Here is a 19,675-nt window from a genome sequence, read left to right as displayed (position 1 = left end):
CAAAGTGCAGGCTTTGATGTACGAATGTTTTGATATACAAGCATGCTTTCGGGACAAATTATTCTCACAATCCAAGGTTTAGCTGTAATTTGATGTTGTCCTCTATAATGATATTAAATATATGAATCCATTTTCAAGCTTCACTCTGTCCTCGATACACATTGTGTCTATGCAGTACTGATAGAGTGGTAACAGTTAGAACTCCAAAAAAGGGAAAGGTAGACGTAGGTGTAAAGTTTTACTGTTATGTTCTTTTCTCTTTCTTTTCTTTATCTTATTCTTATTGTAAAACTGCAACATACAGATATTACAAATGTCTTGTTACAGAATATTCACAAACAATGCAAATGAATCTGCAACGTTCTATAAACATGCAAAACAAAAGCTACATTTAGCTCTGCTTAGCATTGCTTGTATTACTGTAGAAAAACTCGTTTAAAATTCTAACTTATGAAATTCACATTCAAATGTACATACACATTTACACAAACGCTGAGGAAAGGTAAAAATACAAGCAGGAATGAAGAGACTTCTTTGGCAACTGCAAGGAAAGAATCTGGATGGGAAAATATTACATAATTAATGTGTGTTTACTAAAAGCTAAATATCATATCCATAAACAAAACTTTACTGGCTATATATATATATATATATATATATATGTGTGTGTGTGTGTGTGTCACATGTCACGATATGACATGTATTGCGATATTTTGAATGAAATTTAAAAATGAAACTGAAATCCAAATAACAGATTTATTTCAAGAACACTAACAAATTTCAATAACTTTTTTTGTTGTACACACAATACACATTTCAAGGTTTAATAAAAAAAAAAAACTTCTGTATTTAAAGTAACAACTTCATAATAAACACTTGTTTAGGTTACTTACAGGTTTTTTTTTTGCAAAAAAAAAAGAGCATATCTACATTTGTAGGCAAAAGCTGCGATCTTTGAGCACTTACCATATTCCCTGCTGTATAAAAAAAAACACATTCACTGGGAACAGGCGTTGCTGGAACTGTTACTGTAGGTAAGCCTTGGAAAGAGAGGAAAGAAGTGGGTACATTTGAGCATTTTCTTTCCACCATTTCAGTGGACAGCTAGTGAGGGAAATAGAAGTATCCTTCTTGTACATGTCAATCTCTACTTCTATTCTACATTTGGCCTGAGTGATTGATGGTTTAGTAAAAGTTGCACCAAGGAGATCTTCCAGTGCTGTCTTTTTGCAAGGAGGTGGCTGTTCTTGCTCAGTTCTCTGTGTTGTCTCTCGTTTCTCTGCTGCATCAGTGGGATTTTTATCACTGGCTAACCGCCCACCTTTTCTGTTTGCTCCACATGCCAGCCTTAAAAAAATATTAAAACAAACTATTAAGGACTGGGGAGGTTTAGTACAGTTGCAGTCACACACACACACACACACACACACACACACACACACACACACACACACACACACACACACATCACATCACACCACATCATACACACACACACACACATCACATCACACCACATCACATCACATCACATCACAAAATAGATAATCATGCAAATACAAATATACAGATTCTCAAATAATGCAGGCAAACATACCTGCTGTAACTAGTTTGATTTGTCCATCAACCGGTGGAAAACCTTTTCGCGTTGTTCAGGGAGTAGGTGGGGCAACGATCGAAAACCGGAGGCAAGTGCAGTACTTTCTAGCAGATAATCCTGTACTTCTGTGTATCTGCCAAGCTGGCTGCTTTCATGTTATAATATATAATATAATTGTAGAGTCTTTCTCTAAGTCTTTGTCAACCACAGAAAATGGTCTCATGTCCTTTGCAATAAAAACTCCAATGCACCTGGTTATTCTTGAGCTTTCACACTTGACTGAGACCATGTTGCAGCAAAACTCTTGTAAACTGTTTTATAGATGTTTGGCCTTCTTTCACCCTTTATTTCGCAGGAGTTTGTTGTTGTGATGGCGTTTTAAATGGCACATTATATTCGAAGTGTTCGACGCTGTGTATGGCAGCGTTGTTTTACAGTGTTTACAAACAGTTTGTGTTTTGTCTGTTATTTTTTTACCGTCGTCCTGTCGCGTGACTGGAAAACCAAAATGCTGCCAGACAATAGACTCATAAGAAGACGGGGCATCTTCAACTTCACTTTCAGCCGAACTCATGTTGCCCTACTAATGTTCAAGCGATTTCTGCTACTGTGATGAAAGCACACGCGACGCGCTGTTGCAGAGTAGGTCACGTCGGCAGCTCAACCAATAGGATTGAGGATATGGACTGCAATAGGACTGCCGTCATATCGGAAATGTATCGCCAACACTCTATTTTACATTTACATTTAGGCATTTGGCAGACGCTCTTATCCAGAGCGACTTACAAAAAGTGCTTTAATGTTTACATAATTGGATACATACTTACACTGGGGGGGGGAGTTAGTCCAAGTACTGGAGAAACAGATGAGTCTTGAGTCGTCGTTTAAAGATAGTCAAAGTCTCTGATGTACGGACATCTAGAGGAAGTTTATTCCACCACCTAGGTGCCAGAACAGAAAAGAGCCTGGATGAATGCCGCCCTCGATCCCTGAGAGATGGTGGGATGAGGCGAGCAGTGCTGGAGGATCGGAGGGAACGTGGTGCAGTGCGTGGTGTAATTAGCGCAGAGAGGTAAGTGGGTGCTGGGCCATTTTTAGCTTTGTAGGCAAGCATCAGTGAATCATTTTGAATTCGATGCGGGCAGCTACAGGAAGCCAGTGCAGGGAGCGGAGGAGTGGGGTGGTGTGGGAGAACTTGGGGAGGTTAAAAACAAGACGTGCTGCTGCATTCTGGATCAGTTGCAGAGGACGAATCGTGGACAGAGGCAGGCCTGCCAGGAGTGAGTTGCAGTAGTCCAGTCTTGAAATAACAAGGGACTGAACAAGCACCTGAGTAGCCTGTGAAGAAAGAAATGGGCGAATTCTTCTGATATTGTAAAGAAGAAATCGGCAAGGGCGAGTAAGGTTAGCGATGTGTGGGGAAAATGACAAATGATTGTCCATGGTTACCCCAAGATTGCGGGCGGTGGCTGAAGGAGTGATTTGGTTGTTGTCCATGGATATCACAAGGTCTTGACCTGGAGATGAGTCACAAGGTTTTACTGAGATTGAGCTTCAGCTGATGAGCAGCCATCCAAAATGAGATGTCTGCCAGACATGCTGAGATCCGGGTGGAAACCTGAGTGTCAGAGGGAGGAAACGAGAGAACAAGTTGGGTGTCGTCTGCATAACAGTGGTATGAGAATCCATGCGATGATATGACCTTACCAAGAGACCGGGTATAGAGGGAGAACAGAAGAGGACCAAGTACTGAGCCCTGCGGGACACCAGTAGAGAGTCTACGTGGGGCAGATGTAGATCCCCTCCATGTTACCTCATATGACCTATCTTTTAGGTAAGAAGCAAACCATTGCCACGCTGTTCCACAAATTCCAAGGCTTGTAAGAATAGATAATAGAATCTTGTGGTTCACCGTGTCAAATGCAGCTGACAGGTCCAGGAGGATGAGGACAGATGACAGTTTAGCAGATCAGTTTAGCACTCTATGATACATATCGTAACATATTTGCATCGCAAAATATCGTACTGCGATATATCGTTACACCCTTTATATAAATCAAATTCAAATTCATCCATATATATATATGGATCAACCCCCCACTCGAAAAAAAAAAGAAATTAGTATTAACCACAAATTAATTGTTGTTGAATATTGTGATAACAATATTTCTTACGATATAATATTTCCCCAGAGAAATGCATTTATTATTATTATTGGCTATTTTTTATTATTATTTATATATGTAATGATCATACTAAAATAAAAAGGTAATAGATATTTGTCTAATTAAATCTAATTTAGGCTAAAAAGAAACTATATGTCAAGTAAGTTGCAAATATTTAGACTTCAAAACACTATGAATGACTTAAAACCCTCAAAAGATATCCTAATTTCTGGTTTGCTGTTACCATAGACCAGCCAACAATAAATTACTAATAAAATGAATTACTTTTTATTTATTTACGCTCATCAAGAGTGCTTTAAAAAAAGAGCATCTTTTAAACAAAAGATTTCATTTGGCAGCCCTAATTGGTTTATTCTCTACTGGGCACGCATGCGCAAAGCATCACAAACCCTTCGTAGGTTATACGCCTACAGGAAACAGGAATGAGACCTTTGAGTTTTCTAGTCTGAATCGTTCAGTCTTTTGTCATGTGACTCCCACAGGTGCTATGCGGTGCAGTACACAGGAAACAAAATTGTTTGTTTGTTTATTTATTTAGAAGTGAGTGGTTCTTTTCATAAGTTTTCTAGTCCATTCATTCTCTTATGTGACTCTCATAGACGCTTATAGGGTAAAAGAAGACCAGAAGATATGAGAGGTGAGCTACTCATTCTGCTTATCATAATATGTCCTTAGCTGCATTGTAATATTTTGATTACTGGAACTATAGACTAAGTCTGCGTATGTAGACGAGTTGGGGGTCTTTTTATTGAAAATGTAACATTTTATTTTATTTCTGATCAAAAGAACGAAATAAACTACATACAGTGTGTGTGTGTGTGTGTGTGTGTGTGTGTGTGTGTGCGCGCGTGCGTGTGTGTGTGTGTGTGAAGCTAAAGTAATAGGAGAGGTGAAATCTCTTCTTATTTGAATTACACACACAGACGCACAGATGGAACGAATGTTTCGTCGGAAAAATTTGCAAATAATGGGATAAAATTTTATTTTGCTTAATTAAACAGCAATATTAAATATATAAAAGAAACAAAGATCAATTGGTTTACTTTTTAGAAAAATCATCTTTTATTTTTTAAAAGCATACAGCATTTTATCAAAAATAAACATTGTCATTATTCACGATACAAGGAATAGTTGATGGAGTTTAATTAAGTGCATTACAGTGCCATACATTCTTTTTTAAAAGCCTTTTCTCAGATGTAAAAAAAAAAAAAAAAAGAAGGTATTTCAAAGACTTTGAGTATCAAAAAAATTAAGGGACACTGCACTAAAATGCCCCCCCTGCCATAGATTGCCCCCCCCACACACACACACATAATCGCTACTAATTATTATATTAGAACATAAATTTATAGGTTAATGGTTTACAAATTACATGAGACAATAAAATAAAAAAAGCAATATGAAAATAAATATGTTGTATATGAAAAAATGATATTTTTTTCTCAAATAAAACATGTATATACTTTTATATTGTTTATTTTATAATAAAATTTGTTTCATTTAATTTTTAATTATAAAACAAATATATTTTTTATTATATATAAATATTTATTTGCATATTTTTATGACAAACCCTTGAAAAATAAATGTGTTACAAAATAAACATTATACAATAATTTGTCTTAATGGTCTTGACAGCTGTCTCGTGCCTAGGGTTTATTATAATAGTAATATCATATTTGATATTAATAAACCTATGAATTTATGTTTATATATAATATTTGATAGCCTTATGTGTGTGTGTAATATACATATATATATATATATATATATATATATATATATATATATATATATATATATATATATATGCAAGGTACTTTTCCCACGTGAGGCAGTCCGCGTCAGTCGTGCTCTTTAACCAATCATATGTGTCCTCACTATTTCAACCAATCATAACCCGCCCAGAGCGCAGCCGAAATCCTGTTTACATGAAATAAACCTGCTTCCGAACAACTTCATGCTAACAGATCTGTTGCTATGACAGCATATGCTAGAAGCGCATCGAAGAACGAAACAATCCAAAATCAAGACAAATCCACAACAATCAAATCCAGCCAACTGAGTTAGCGACGTACGAAGAACGGACCCTTGGTTTTGAATTTGTTATTTTGTTTTCAGTTTTGTTAATTTGTTTTGCACTTCTGGGCCACCGTATAAAAACCATCCACTCCGTAAAACCACTATCCCCCTTACATCCTCTTTAGATTAATAATGCTGTGTATTATGTAAAATTTGTCATGAAAAATGTAATTGAATTAAAACTCTCTACGTATGATCATCTACGAACTATACTGAAAAACTATTTGCCCCCTTCCTGATTTCTTATTCTTTTGCATGTTTGTCCCGGAAAATGTTTCTGATCATTAAACACATTTAACTATTAGTCAAAGATAACACAAGTAAACAGAAAATGCAGTTTTTAAATGATGGTTTTTATTATTTAGGGAGGAAAAAAAATCCAAACCTACATGGCCCTGTGTGAAAAAGTAATTGCCCCCTGAAACTAATAACTGGTTGGGCCACCCTTAGCAGCAATAACTGCAATCAAGTGTTTGCGATAACTTGCAGCGAGAAAACTAAGGATTCAGTTTAATACGGAGTTTTTAAAAATGACTGACAGCTTTAATGATTACCATCCACTGGACATGCTTTATGCACATATTTAACACATTCTAAACATGTACACCTAAGCAGGTATTTGTAAATACAAAGGCATTATATACATCTACACCACAGAAACATTCATAAACATCTCTTAGCTACATAAGGCAGTATTTTAGCCAACTGGAACTAGCTTGTTTGTGTCAATCAACATTACCGATAGCATTGTGATAAGCTAACCAAAACTGAGCCAAATTATATTAGCAACCATAATCTACAGCTATCCAAAACAAGGTGAAATACATTAGAACATTTATAAACATCTGTAAACGCCATAAGATATTAGCTTAGCCACCGGGAAATAACATGTTTGCTACATAAGGCAACATGTTAGCAGAGTTATCTACATGCTACACTAAACTATGTAAATTGAATTGAAAGCCAATGTGTCACATAAGCTGACAAGAGCTAGCTGAAGTGAGGGAAATATTTACTAATATTAGTTTAATATTATCAGAATAAGAGTTATATAAGACTTAATAACTTACCCAGTGTCATAGCAGCTTCAAACACAAGTCACACAAGTCTCCTTCTAAGGAAAAGGTAAACTCCGCCCACTGTCCAGAACATTCTGAAGAGCTTCCTCGCGCCATTTTCCAAACGTGCAAAAAACTCACTGAATCTGTGTGTAAACTCTGTGTTTTCAAGCCTGTCTCTGTGTGTGTCTGTGTGTGTGTTTTCGTGCCGTTGCCCGGGGGACGTGGCCTCGTATGTAGATCACCCTGTGACTGATTTCCGTGTGATTGATGTGTGGGCGTGTCCTCTCCTTGGTTTTATACGGATTTTATATGGATTACATAAACTGAAAATTTTTATTTTTCATTTAAATTGCTTTATTTAAAAGTAGACACTTAAAAGTTTCTACAGATGTATTTCTCATGTCTGTCTCAGTTTCAGTTCATTTTAGTGACGTGTCTCACTAAATATTTTCACGGAGACCGAGACGGCTGAAAGCGCACCCTGTTTATTTTCTTTATTTTACAAAAAGCACATTGTTTTGTGGATATTTTGAGTGAACATGAATAAAAGTAGACCCTTCACAGATTAAAATGATGTACACTCATGTGTATGATCAAACATGACGGAGCATTTTAAACTCTTTTCACGGTTACCAGAAGAAAAATGCATGTGTACCCGCGGGTGGGTCGGCCGACTCCTTAGGGTTTTAACCTTAGGGAGGTTAGGGTTTAGGTTGTGGGGAAATGATGTCTCTGGTGAAGTATTCTGCAGTGTAGACTACACTGTCAAAGACCCTCCAGTCTACAAAATAACTGGCAAGTTGGGTCTGAACTGCACCCCCAGGCACACACAACAAATCATTAAGTTTGTACATTGTGTTTAAAAAAATGTCAAAAAAACTCATGTGTATGCGATAGATCCGGACTCTGTTTGAACATCAAACGCAGGGAGGTTTAATCTTGAAAGCCAGCCTCCCATCCTCTGGTCCTGGGCTTCTGATTGAGGTGTGTGTGTGTGTGTGTGTGTGTGTCAGTCAATATTCCTTCATTAAACTATTTTCTGGTGTAAATCCCGCATGTCTTTTAGAGTTTTTATGTGTTTTCTTTATTAACACATTAAAAAGAAGGAACAGAACTGTCGTGACAAACATAGAACTGTTTTAACCAGGGGTGTCAAAAGTATTCACATCCATTACTTGAGTAGAAGTATAGATACTAAGGTTTAAAAAGACTTCTTTAGAAGTTGAAGTATCAACTCAAGATTTTTACTCAAGTAAAAGTGTAAAAGTACTGGTTTCAAAACTACCTAAAGTATAAAAGTAAAAGTAACGTGAGGAGGAGAAAGCATTAAAGATAAAAGCTTAGGCTGTGCCACGGGCCTATATACTGCACTAACACCTCATAAAATTTTTTTTTTTTTAAATGTGTTGTTTTTGTTGTATTTTTTAATGCCCATAGTGATTTGGGATTCTGTATATGGCAATTGAAAAAGAATGTATTTTAGTACAATGCAAATACATTAAAGAACCGTATATGTGTACTACTGAGCATTAACATGTTTCATGGAGAAGAAGATATGATAACTAGTTACCTATAAGTATTTTAATGCTGCAAAAAGTCAAACTTCAGAGGCGTGTTATCAGTAACCTTTATTGGAATGTAAATGTACATCCAAGCTTAGCTGCAAGAATCTGAGAAGGCAACATACAGGAAAATTAGTGCACCCAGGGCAGGCTTAGTAACAATCAGGGCTGGACTGGGACAAAAAATCGGCCCGGGCATCTTGACTAGAGACCGGCCCACTAGGTATTATTGCAAAGCCATAAAGCCTTTGAATGAAAACAAACGCTGTTCTGACAGTGATGTACACTGTCCTGTTGGTATATATGTATCAATCTAATAAACTTAAACCTACACCATCCTCCCTATTCTGGTATTCTAAACAGTACTTAGCGGAAAACAAAAGACTGCTTGGTCGAGTTAACCTCCTGAACTATCTACAACACATGGTGGAAACCTGAAATTAAGACAGAGAAGACTAGAGGTGAGACATGATCATTAATGAGTATTAAAATTAATAAATTACAGATTTAGTGATTTTTCATAAACTATTTATTTACCACATCAACAAACAGCATGGCAGCACAAAATATTTTTTTAAACAAGCCAACCTTTAAAAAGTGAAAGAAGAGAGAGAAAGAAAGTTGAGAAAGAATAACACTTAATTGAATTTTTGATGCCATTTTACACACAGTACATGGCACAAGAACTGACAACACAACAAAACACAGAGATCACGATCGCTGGAGTGTCATCCAGAGACCTGGGCTGCCACAACCAGCTAAATCGTAACACAAATGCACAGAAATCAATTATTTTTCTACAATAATTAAATAGATTCAACATCTTTCTTCGACATAATTTCAGACTGCACAGATGTTAAGCTTACTGGGCTTACAGAGACTTCATATTTTTAGACTTAATATTTACTATAAACGATACTGGATTTCTATTCATTTAACATCAAATGACCGCTTTGGTTGTAAGATTCAGATAATTATTTAAAAGCTAGACATTTAAAATGAGAATAGGAAAGAAAAGTATTTCTTTGTGCCCCCCTTTCCTTGTTAATGCCCTACCTGGCCCCCTGGCAAAACTTTGCTAGACCCGCCCCTGCACAGTTACCAGCTGTCAGCTATGTAGAAAAGGATCCTGGTGTTATTTGTCTCTCAGAAACAGTTCATAACTTCCCTTCAACTCATTCATGTCACCTAAAAGATAAACCTGTTTCTCCATCACCTGTTCAACTCTAATGAGTCAATTAGGACGTAAACCTACTGGTTTCACCTTTATGTTTCTCTCTCACATATCCAAACCGATCATGACTAGCAGCTTTTATGGCTGTGGCTCCAGCAAACAGCTGATAAACCGATCAGTGGATCAACAGGAGAAGGAGGGGGAGAAAATGAGAGGAGCCGAGGCAGCTGCGCAGCGTAAAGACACAGGATAACTCCAGCTTTGTGTTTTTTTTGTTTTTTTTTAATTAACTAAGTTATTGTAACTGATGGTAAAAAGTTAGTAAGCACAACGAAAATAAGCTACACCTACTTGGTTTATAAGTTTTTTTATGGTTTTACTTGGTTTTACTTGGGCTACCTCAAGTTCAGTTCTGCCACTTGGACTGGCGGCCGCCTCGGGTCTCTCCTCCTCGTGCCGCCTCGTGAGTGTGTGACGTGACGTCATGTGCAGGTGTGATGGATCGCGTACCAACCAATAGGGTGTCGGAATGGTATGTTTATACTTCTCATCCAACCACAATCAAATTCGCTCCAGCCGGATGGCGCGGTTTATCCGGATGTTTTTTTTTGTTGTTGTTTGTTTTTTGAATGACAAGCTGAAATAAAATAGGGGTAACGAGTCTATGTTTAAAATGTGAGGAGTAGAAAGTACAGATAATTGGGTGAAGATGTAAGGAGTAGAAATAAAAAATCGGCTGAAAAATAATTACTCCAGTAAAGTATAGATACCCAAAATTTCTACTTAAGTAAAGTAACAAAGTATTTGTACTTCGTTACTTGACACCTCTGGTTTTAACACACTGACTGCAAAAGTACGACACCTATTGGTAAATTACTGTACTACAGCAATGTCTATATTATATACTCTGTAAACAGTAATACTTATTTCCACTTTATTTTTAGGCCTTAAAGGAAATTCAGAGTCCAGGAAAAAGATATGATAAGGGTCTCCTGTTCCTGACTGCTCTCTGTGGCCTGGGCCTGGCTGTTTACTGGTGTGTAATATTAATATAATCTTACTATATCAACATAATCATACATTTTTACTTTTTCAGTAACGTTATCAACCATTTGTGCCAATGATACATTGTTCAACCTATTATTGATGGGTGATCTGAGTTTGCCTCTGTGATCCTTATTTATCTGAACAGCCAGAAAACCAAGTGGGAAGAGCCCAAGGCTGCGGAACCGGGATCCAACCTTCCCAAATCCGGATCTGACTGAGCACCCATGGGCTAAGCATTGGTAAGAATTATTTGTCCAATAATTGTCAGTATTTGAATTAAGTGATTGTGAACAATTTTAGAAATATGTATCGGTTAAAAGTAAACTTAACAAAAAATCTTAACTCTTTCATCTAATACATAAATGGGCAGGAAGAACAAACGTTAAGAACGCACAATACAGTGACGCAGTAAGAAAAATAGCACATACAGTGATATAGAGGAATAGTATACAGCAAAGGAACAGAACATACAGAAATGTTAACAAGGACAGGTTTAAAGAACAGTTAGCCACAGACACAGATAAAAAGTAAGACTTAAGAATACTCATTTTCATATAAGGATTAGTCACAAATTAATGCATACATAGTATAAGGCTCAAAAAACTAAAAAAAAAAAAAAAAAGATAAACAAGACATAGAAGGCCTGGGTAAGTTCAGTGAGAGGTATGAAAGTAGAAATCATCTGTTCAGACGGCGCAGGAGTAAAATTGTTGAGGGTACCAATGATAACACTATCACCAGTTTGTGTACTGACAGACACTTTGAAATCGGTCTGATCGACAACATCATAACGAATCGGAAATTTTTATTATTATTCCTTTATTTTACCAGGAAGAAAAATTCCACTCAGGCAGTCCTGAACAAAATAGCAGCACATTACGTTTCACATAAAACACTGACACAAGATACATAAAACTCAAAACACACACACATCCACAAAACTATCCAAAACATGTACATATTCCCCTCACATAAAACTCAAAGAGATTTTGAAGAATATTAAGGGAGGGAAGTGCTTCTAATGATGAAGTGTTTATTATTATGCAATTTGTTCTATAATCTAGACACATGAAAAGAAAAAGACATTTTTCCAAACTCGGTAAACACTCTAGGTACATCTAAAAGTAATTTCGTTCTAATTTCGATCCTGTTCTGTAATTACGAGTACAATATGATAAAAGATTCCAAATGTAACAAGGCAATTTACCCAATAATGCCCAGGCAATAAATAACAATAAATGCAACTTTTTCCTCTGATACAGAGAAGGACAAACAACCAATAAATACAAAATACAATGATGAGAAACAATGATTTTAGATTTAACAGTGAAGATTGTGATAGCTGGGAAGAATCTTGTAGTAACTCTATGGCTTGATTTATAGACTGTGCTACTGTGTAAACAATGGTATTACCAAGTTGGTTAAGGCATTGGACTACGGTTTGGAAGATCTCAGGTTCAAACCCCACAACCACCAAGTTGCCGCTGTTGGGCCCTTGAGCAAGGCCCTTAACCCTCAACTGCTCAGATGTGTAATGAGATAAAAATGTAAGTCGCTCTGGATAAGAGCGTCTGCCAAATGCCTAAATGTAAAAATCAGCATATAAATGTATTTTAGCTGCAGCTATTCCTTGACCTAAATCATTTATATATACAGTATAATGAAAATAAAATTGGTGCTAAAATAGAACCCTGTGGAACACCTTTATGAATTTGAATTCTGTAGAAGTACAATTAGCAGCTGAAACACACTGTGCTCTTCCTGTTAAATAATCTCTAAGCCATTTTAAACGTATTGTACTGAAGCCTAAACATTTGAGTCTCTGCAACAAAATTGTGTGATCAACAGAGTCAAATGCTTTAGAAAGATCAACAAATAAAGCAGCACAATGTTGACTCTTATCTAAACTAGTAATATGGTTCGCTGTTGACCTAAAAACCCAATTGGAATTCATTTAAGATATTATTTTCCATTAAAAACCATTTAACTTGATCTCAGAAGGCTCAAAGACTTTTTTTTTTGCCATCACTGAAAACCTTGAAATCGGCCGATAATTATCTGGAGGTCCTGGAGGGCCAGTGTCCAAGGCAGTTTGGTAATTCTTCTCAAACACAGCTGATTTAACTAATCTGTTAATTACTAGGTTTAGTGGGTGTGTTTAGGAGTCGATGAATTACAAACCCCTCCAGGACTGGATTTGGAGACTCCTGATCTAAATAATGAGGGTCACTCCATTTTAACAAAGGGAGAACCATGGCTGATTTCCATGCACGAGGTATTACATTTGAAGTTAAACAATCAGTTATGCTATAGTTTTCCTGAATTTTTTTTAAAAAAATACGGCTCTATATTATCAGCTCCTGCTGCTTTTTTACAATCCAAGTTTGATAAGGATTTACAAAGGAGTAAAATTAAAAACCTGAGTAGGACTATACATGTCAGATTTGGCAATTTCTCTGATCTTATCTTCATTTAGGTTACTAGGATCAAAGGGTGAAACAGCAACTATAAAATAATTATTAAAATCATTCACAATGTTCTCTTTTCCTTTAATAATTTTATCTTTTATTTTTAAATAATCAGGCAAACAAGTAGAAGATTTTAACCCAAAAGCTAATTAAGTAAACTGCCAAAATTTAGTAGAATCATTTAAATTTTCATTTCCTATTTTTAAATAATAATCGCATTTGGAGTTCTTTACCAATTTAGTACAACTATTTCTTAGTGCCCTATAACGTACCAGTCCAACTATGGATGCAAAACCACTCATACCCAATTCACATCTTTGAAACCCAATTCACATGCACAAAAAAAAAAAAAAGATTCACACAAAAACAACTCACATGCACAAAAAAAATTAATATATATATTTCACACATGTATATGTATATATATATATATATATATATATATATATATATATATTCATAATATATTGTTGCTGGTCTTTCGGCTGCTCTCAGTAAGGGGTCGCCACAGCGGACTATCCGGTCCGCACAACATGGGCACTATTCATAATATACATTTCACAATGCAAAACGCAATTCACAGATGTACAACCGTGTACAATTTATTTTGAATTTAAAAATCTTGTTTCTTGTGTGAATATCCCTGGATTTGTGTGTATATTTTTGAGACTTTGCTGGCTCTAACGTGGGTCACTCGTACTCATTAGCCAATCAGACGCTACCTCACCATTCAACCAATCACAGCCCTCCAGGAGAGCAGCACTCAGATAGCTCAGCTTTACACACCTTTAGCGCAGTCTGAGTTAATTACAACGGAAATGAAGTTTTACCCCTTAAACCAAGAACAGGACGCATGTCTATGTTATTACTTTATTTCATATCGTTTCATTAGGTAGATAAAACTTAATTTCTATTGTACACAGGTGTACATTTGTGAAATGTATATAATGAATATATATATTCACTTCGTGCACGTGAGTTGTTTTTTTGTAAATTGTTTAGTTTTTCGTGCACCTGAATTGGGTTTCACGCATGTGTGCATCATGTCTTTTGCTTCCATATCCAACTGGTTATTTGTTTTCTTAGCTTCAGCCCATGCTGCATCACGCTCAATGATATGTGAAGAAATTAACTCAGTAAACCATGTAACCATCTCTACCTCTCACTCAATTTTTTTTAAAAGGCTGTGTTTATCACATCTCTTCAGAAAAGCACATTTAAAATATTCCCATGCAAGATCAACATCAGGTATCAACAGACAACATGTAAATCACGATCATAAATATCTTGCAAAAAGGCTTGCTCGTTAAAATATTTAAACAAACGTTTTAAAATGATGCAAGGTAGACATTTTTGATGTTACTGTTTCTCACACATGCTATAGCACAATGGTCACTTACATGATCACAGGAAACTCCAGTTACAGAGAATCTATGAGGAGCATTTGTTAATATGACATCAATGAGGATTTATTTAGATCTTTTTGATTTAACTGGGTTGGAGAATTTATCAGTTGCTCCAAACGAAGAGAGTCACAAATATCCCTGAATAGATCAGACATTTTTGATAACTAGTCCCAATTTAAATCCCCAAGTAAAATCAGCTCTGATTTAGTCCAGTTATAAAGAAAATCAGTAAGAGCGGTGATGGCTTCACTTGATGCTGACGGTGGACGATAGCATCCAATGGCAATGATTTCATGACCATTTGGGAAAAGTAATTTAACCGCCAGCAGTTTAAAACAGTTTGGTTTGCTGATAGAATATATACGTAGATATAATAGCGGTTTAACTTTTATTTTACATAAAGTCCACCACCACCACATTTCTTGCAGTCCGGTCTGACCTAAACACATTATAACCTTCGATGTGTATCATAGAGTTTGTAACTGATTTATTTAACCTTGTCTCTAAGAAAACCATGATATCAGAATTATCTGAGTTAGACCATACTCTTAGTAAGTCCATTTTATTGATCAGACTACGTACATTAAGATGAAGTAAGCGTAAACCATCACTAGATCTAAATTCATCTGGAGTTTGAAGCTGCACCCGCTCTGGGCCTGGATTTGGATTAATATTACCTGAAATTAACAGCAAAAGAAGAACAATCTAGTTTTTCTTCATGAGCCCAATTTTTGAGCAATCGCTGGAAATGGACGTTGCATAAGGAGACAAATTTCTATTTCCACAGGCATCGCAATCCTCTCGGTTCATCTCTCAAAGTAGAGAGTGTCTGATAGATAAGATGAGTCCATACTATCTAAATGAGGTTGTTTGGGCTAGCGCAATTGGCTGAAACAGAGTAAAATAAGACATATAAGCACAACATGAACAAAATAAGACAATAACATTAAAAACCTATAAAGGGATGCTCACCCATGGTCTACCTTCTAAAAACTGTAGAGCTAACCCGAAAATACAGGAGTCAGATAACGGGGTGTATAACGCAAGAACAACAAATGTCATCTTGTTTTTTCTTTTTTTAGATCAAGCAAAAGAAGTTTAAAGATAATGGAAAGGAATTCAGATGAATATAGTTACAATGAGATGAAATGTAGGAGTCAGATGTCAAGTTGTATTACTTTACTATTTTTTATAAACCAAATTAAAGAGGTTTAAAGATAACAGGAAGTAAAATGTAAGAAAATTAGGACTATAATGGGATTCAAAGTATGAAGAAAATCAGATTATAATGGGAGTCAATGCTGGCAGGAAATAAAAAAATAAAAAACACCAGGAGGGGCAAGTGTGTCCTTCGCCATTTGTAAAATTGTATATAGAGAATGTGCATACACTTGTCAAGTAAACACGTTTATCTGCAGTCTCCCATCATTAAAAATAATCACTCAACAAAATCTTTTTCTATTTTTATAAATACACCATAACGAGTCAGTTGTTTCTTATAAATATTGTTTATTTCCAAATAACAAGAACAACAAAAAACATAATTCAAATGAAATTAATAACTAATGTTTTCTGCGCATGCTATCGCACATATAAGTCAGTATTGTGTGTGTGTTTGTGTGTGTGTGTGTGTTGGGTCTGAGCTCCAGGATCTACTGGTAATACAGCTCCAGGTTCATCCCATCGTGGATCTCATCTGATTCTCATCGTTAAGGAATAATATACTGCAGAAGTCATGTACAGCAACACAGTTTTATTGTAAAGTTCTTCTGATTGAAGACTTGGTGTAAAAAACACTACAATCTTTTGAAACCACTACATGACCTTTCTATGATAAACCGAACCATTAAGTCTTAATGTACAGTTCATCCTCATGATGTCTGACTTCCTGTACGTACACACAGTGTGAATATAAACCGTCTGAAACGGCCAAAATAGGATTTTTTTTTCTCAAAACGGAAACACGGTTAAAATAAATGTCCACCAGAAACAGGATTGTCTCCCATCATTATAAATTTCTTTGTTTTCCATTTTGCCCTTTAAACTCCGTGCCTTACCCGGTCACCCCACCTCCAGACGCCTGCCTTAAGAACAAACACTGATGTTTTTACAGCTAGTGTAGTCGGGGTGTCGGGTTTAAACATGCCACTCAATATTCTCTCTCACTCATCGTCTACATCGCTTTATCCTGTATTCAGGGTCGCGGGGCGGAGTCTATCCCAGGAGACTTGGGGCACGAGGTGGGGTACACCCTGAACAGGGTGCCAATCCATCTCAGGGCACACACACACACTCATTCACAGCTGCCCAATTTATTTGACCATAAAATTAGTATTTTAATCCCAAACTGTCTGACTTTAACGCCAAACACACACTGGTTTTAACTAATAACACGAGATAAAACTATTGATCCTGGAGGAAATCCTTGTGCCAGAGAAGAGCAAAGAGCAAAGAGAGTAATTAAATATATGAAGCAATAAAATGCTTATGAAAGTAATAAATACAGTAAAATAAAACATCCACATAGTGGACGACGCAAGATCAATTAAGTTTAAACGTTATTTTAAAGTATTTTACTTCCACTCAATCGGGAGAGGTTTCCTTAAGAGTCACTAAAGACTGATTTTACAGAAACAAGGAAATATACAGAGCCATCAAAGATCAGACTGTCCACATGATTAATGCAGTTACTAATGGACACAGAGCTCCCAGAACACACCTGAAGAGCGCTTGGATTACATTATGTTATGTTACACTACGATACACCTCACACTTTATGGACCCGATGCTGGGACTAACAGTGTATATCAGGTGTGTGTGTGAGGTGCACGCAAGTGTGTGTGAAAGGATACAGTCCCCCAGTGACACGTGATCCTTAAAAATGGTGTACCTGCAGAAGGGAAAGAGAGAGAGAGGGAGAGAGAGGGAGAGAGAGAGAGAGAGAGAGAGAGGGAGAACATCACAGTGAGATATTTATACATCAGGAGAAAGTCAGTGAGTTTAATGACTGAATCACGGCGCGTGATGATGAGTTGGTGTTTCTGTTACAGTCAGAACATTTTGTTACACCTGATCGATCATATGACTCATCAGCCAATCATGTGACAGCGCTGGATGTGAGCGAGCTCAGGAGTCAGAGGGGCTTGTTTGAGTATTTCAGAAAACAGCTGATCTCCTGATCTGATTGGCTGCTCTGCACCATGCATAATATGGTACTATAAATCTTGGCACCCCTTTGTTTGTGTCTTAAATGTTTTTTTTATGAATTCTGCATTACTGATTCATTATTAAAAAAATAAAAATAAATAAATAAAAAAAAGATTCCAAACATTACTTTTTTTTCCAACCAAAACAGCTGAGTCACAGATCCACGACTCTTCATCCTCGTAGTTCTGTTTTCAGTGGACCGAACAGGTAAGAGACTGATGGAGTGAGATCAGGACTATAGAGAGGACGCTTTAACATCTAAGAGTGTCCACTGTGTGGAGCAGAAGTGTGTGAGATTACGTCTGTGCTCTACAATAAGCATCTCACTGAAACGATCATTGTTGAACCTTTTCCTGATGGTGTTCCAATACTTCTGGCCCTTGAGAAGCGTTAATGAATTTTCCAGCTGATGGTGGACTTTTGAACTTGTTCTGGGTCTGTGATTCTCACTCTGCCGTTTACTCTCAGACTCGTAGTGATGAATCCGTGTCTCGTCTCCAGTAATGATTCTCTTTAAGAAACTTTCCCTTTTCTCAGAGGATCGCTCCACATTCTATGTGAAGATCTCCAAACACTTCTGTTTATGCTGTTCAGCACCAGGTTCACCCTGAGACTACAAAAAAAAAAATCACTACACGCTGCTCTTCTTTTATGCAAATCACAAGTGAAGCGTCCGTATTTGCTCGCACCGCAGTTACAGATGAACTGATGTAACACCCTTACATTTTTTTTTGCACAGTGTTGTTCAGAATGCTGTGTGTGTGTGTGTGTGTAAAAATCAGAGCAGGAGATCAAAAGTGATCCTCACGCCCAGAACGAGTCTCAGGGTTTTATTCTGGTGTTTGAGGTGAGCGTTAGCTGAACCCTGTGTGTTTGTATGATAAAGCAGTGTGTGTGTGTGTGTGAATCTTTCTCACCATTTCTTCAGGACGATTTTGTCCCACCTGGTCCCCGTCTGAGCCGCGATCAGCTTCTTTAGATCCCCGATTGTGTCATCAGAGCTGCACACACACGGTAAGGCTATACACACACACACACACACACACACACACACACGGTGCTACAGATACACACATGAAGTCTCCACTGAGACAGGACTGACACACAAGTGTTACACACACTCATATGAAATTAATGAATGGGGGGGGCACAAACTTTTGCACTAAAGGATACTTGCACTTGACTCGGACCTTTTTGCCCAGACGGTCATTACACACAACCTCAATCATCTCTGCACTGCTGTCCTGCAACACACACACACACACACACTATATATAAAGAACGTAATATAAACACGTGACAGTACTGATTTTTAATACAATGACGTCACAACTAAACTCCTGCATTAGAGGATTAAACGTCAGCTTTTATCTGTAGCTCCTGTTAAACAAAACAGTACACGCGTCACTTCCGGTCCCACCAGTACATAACTACATTAAATATACATCATTTTACACATTAATATATTTTAAAAAAGTAAAAACTTTTACCGAAAATGTATTTAGTTTGCGTTGAAATAAACACACTCAAGCTTCGAGACGCTTCTTCTTCTTCGTCGTCGTTTTCTTTTTCTTCTTCGTGATGCTTTATGCCAAATGATGTATTGGCGTTTGTTTCTCTTCCGCCACCTACTGGACTGGAATACAATCAGCGTTTTTAATTCTTTCTTTTTTCTTTTTTTTTTTAATACTATGCCAAATTTTCTTGTGCTGAATTCCTTAACACAACGAAGCAAACTACAATATTAACACTCTAACTAACATGTTTTGGATAAGATATATAAAAAATAGGAAATTATTAATATTGCCAATTAATATTAAGTATGATTATAAGAAACTTTCATTGATTATCCATATTTATCATACATATATCAAAGAATTTG

At 36.7% G+C, this 19,675-nt stretch overlaps 1 protein-coding gene across 1 annotated transcript; it reads right to left on the bottom strand.

Moving 5' to 3' along the window:
- Positions 1-16,075: 16,075 nt before the first annotated feature.
- ubl5 (ubiquitin like 5) lies at positions 16,076-19,429 on the bottom strand. The gene is made up of 5 exons (XM_053476429.1): positions 19,284-19,429; positions 18,967-19,037; positions 18,711-18,794; positions 17,439-17,476; positions 16,076-16,282 (listed from the first exon to the last, which is right to left on the bottom strand). Exons 2-5 carry the CDS (start codon positions 19,020-19,022, stop codon positions 16,239-16,241), a joined length of 222 nt encoding a protein of 73 aa, XP_053332404.1. The 5' UTR covers positions 19,023-19,037; positions 19,284-19,429; the 3' UTR covers positions 16,076-16,238.
- Positions 19,430-19,675: the final 246 nt, after the last annotated feature.

The sequence above is a fragment of the Clarias gariepinus genome, chromosome 18 (genome assembly GCF_024256425.1).
Source record: "Clarias gariepinus isolate MV-2021 ecotype Netherlands chromosome 18, CGAR_prim_01v2, whole genome shotgun sequence".
Taxonomy (NCBI): domain Eukaryota; kingdom Metazoa; phylum Chordata; class Actinopteri; order Siluriformes; family Clariidae; genus Clarias; species Clarias gariepinus.
The sequence above is the reverse complement of the archived record's forward strand: the minus strand, read 5'-3'. Positions and strand labels throughout refer to the sequence as shown.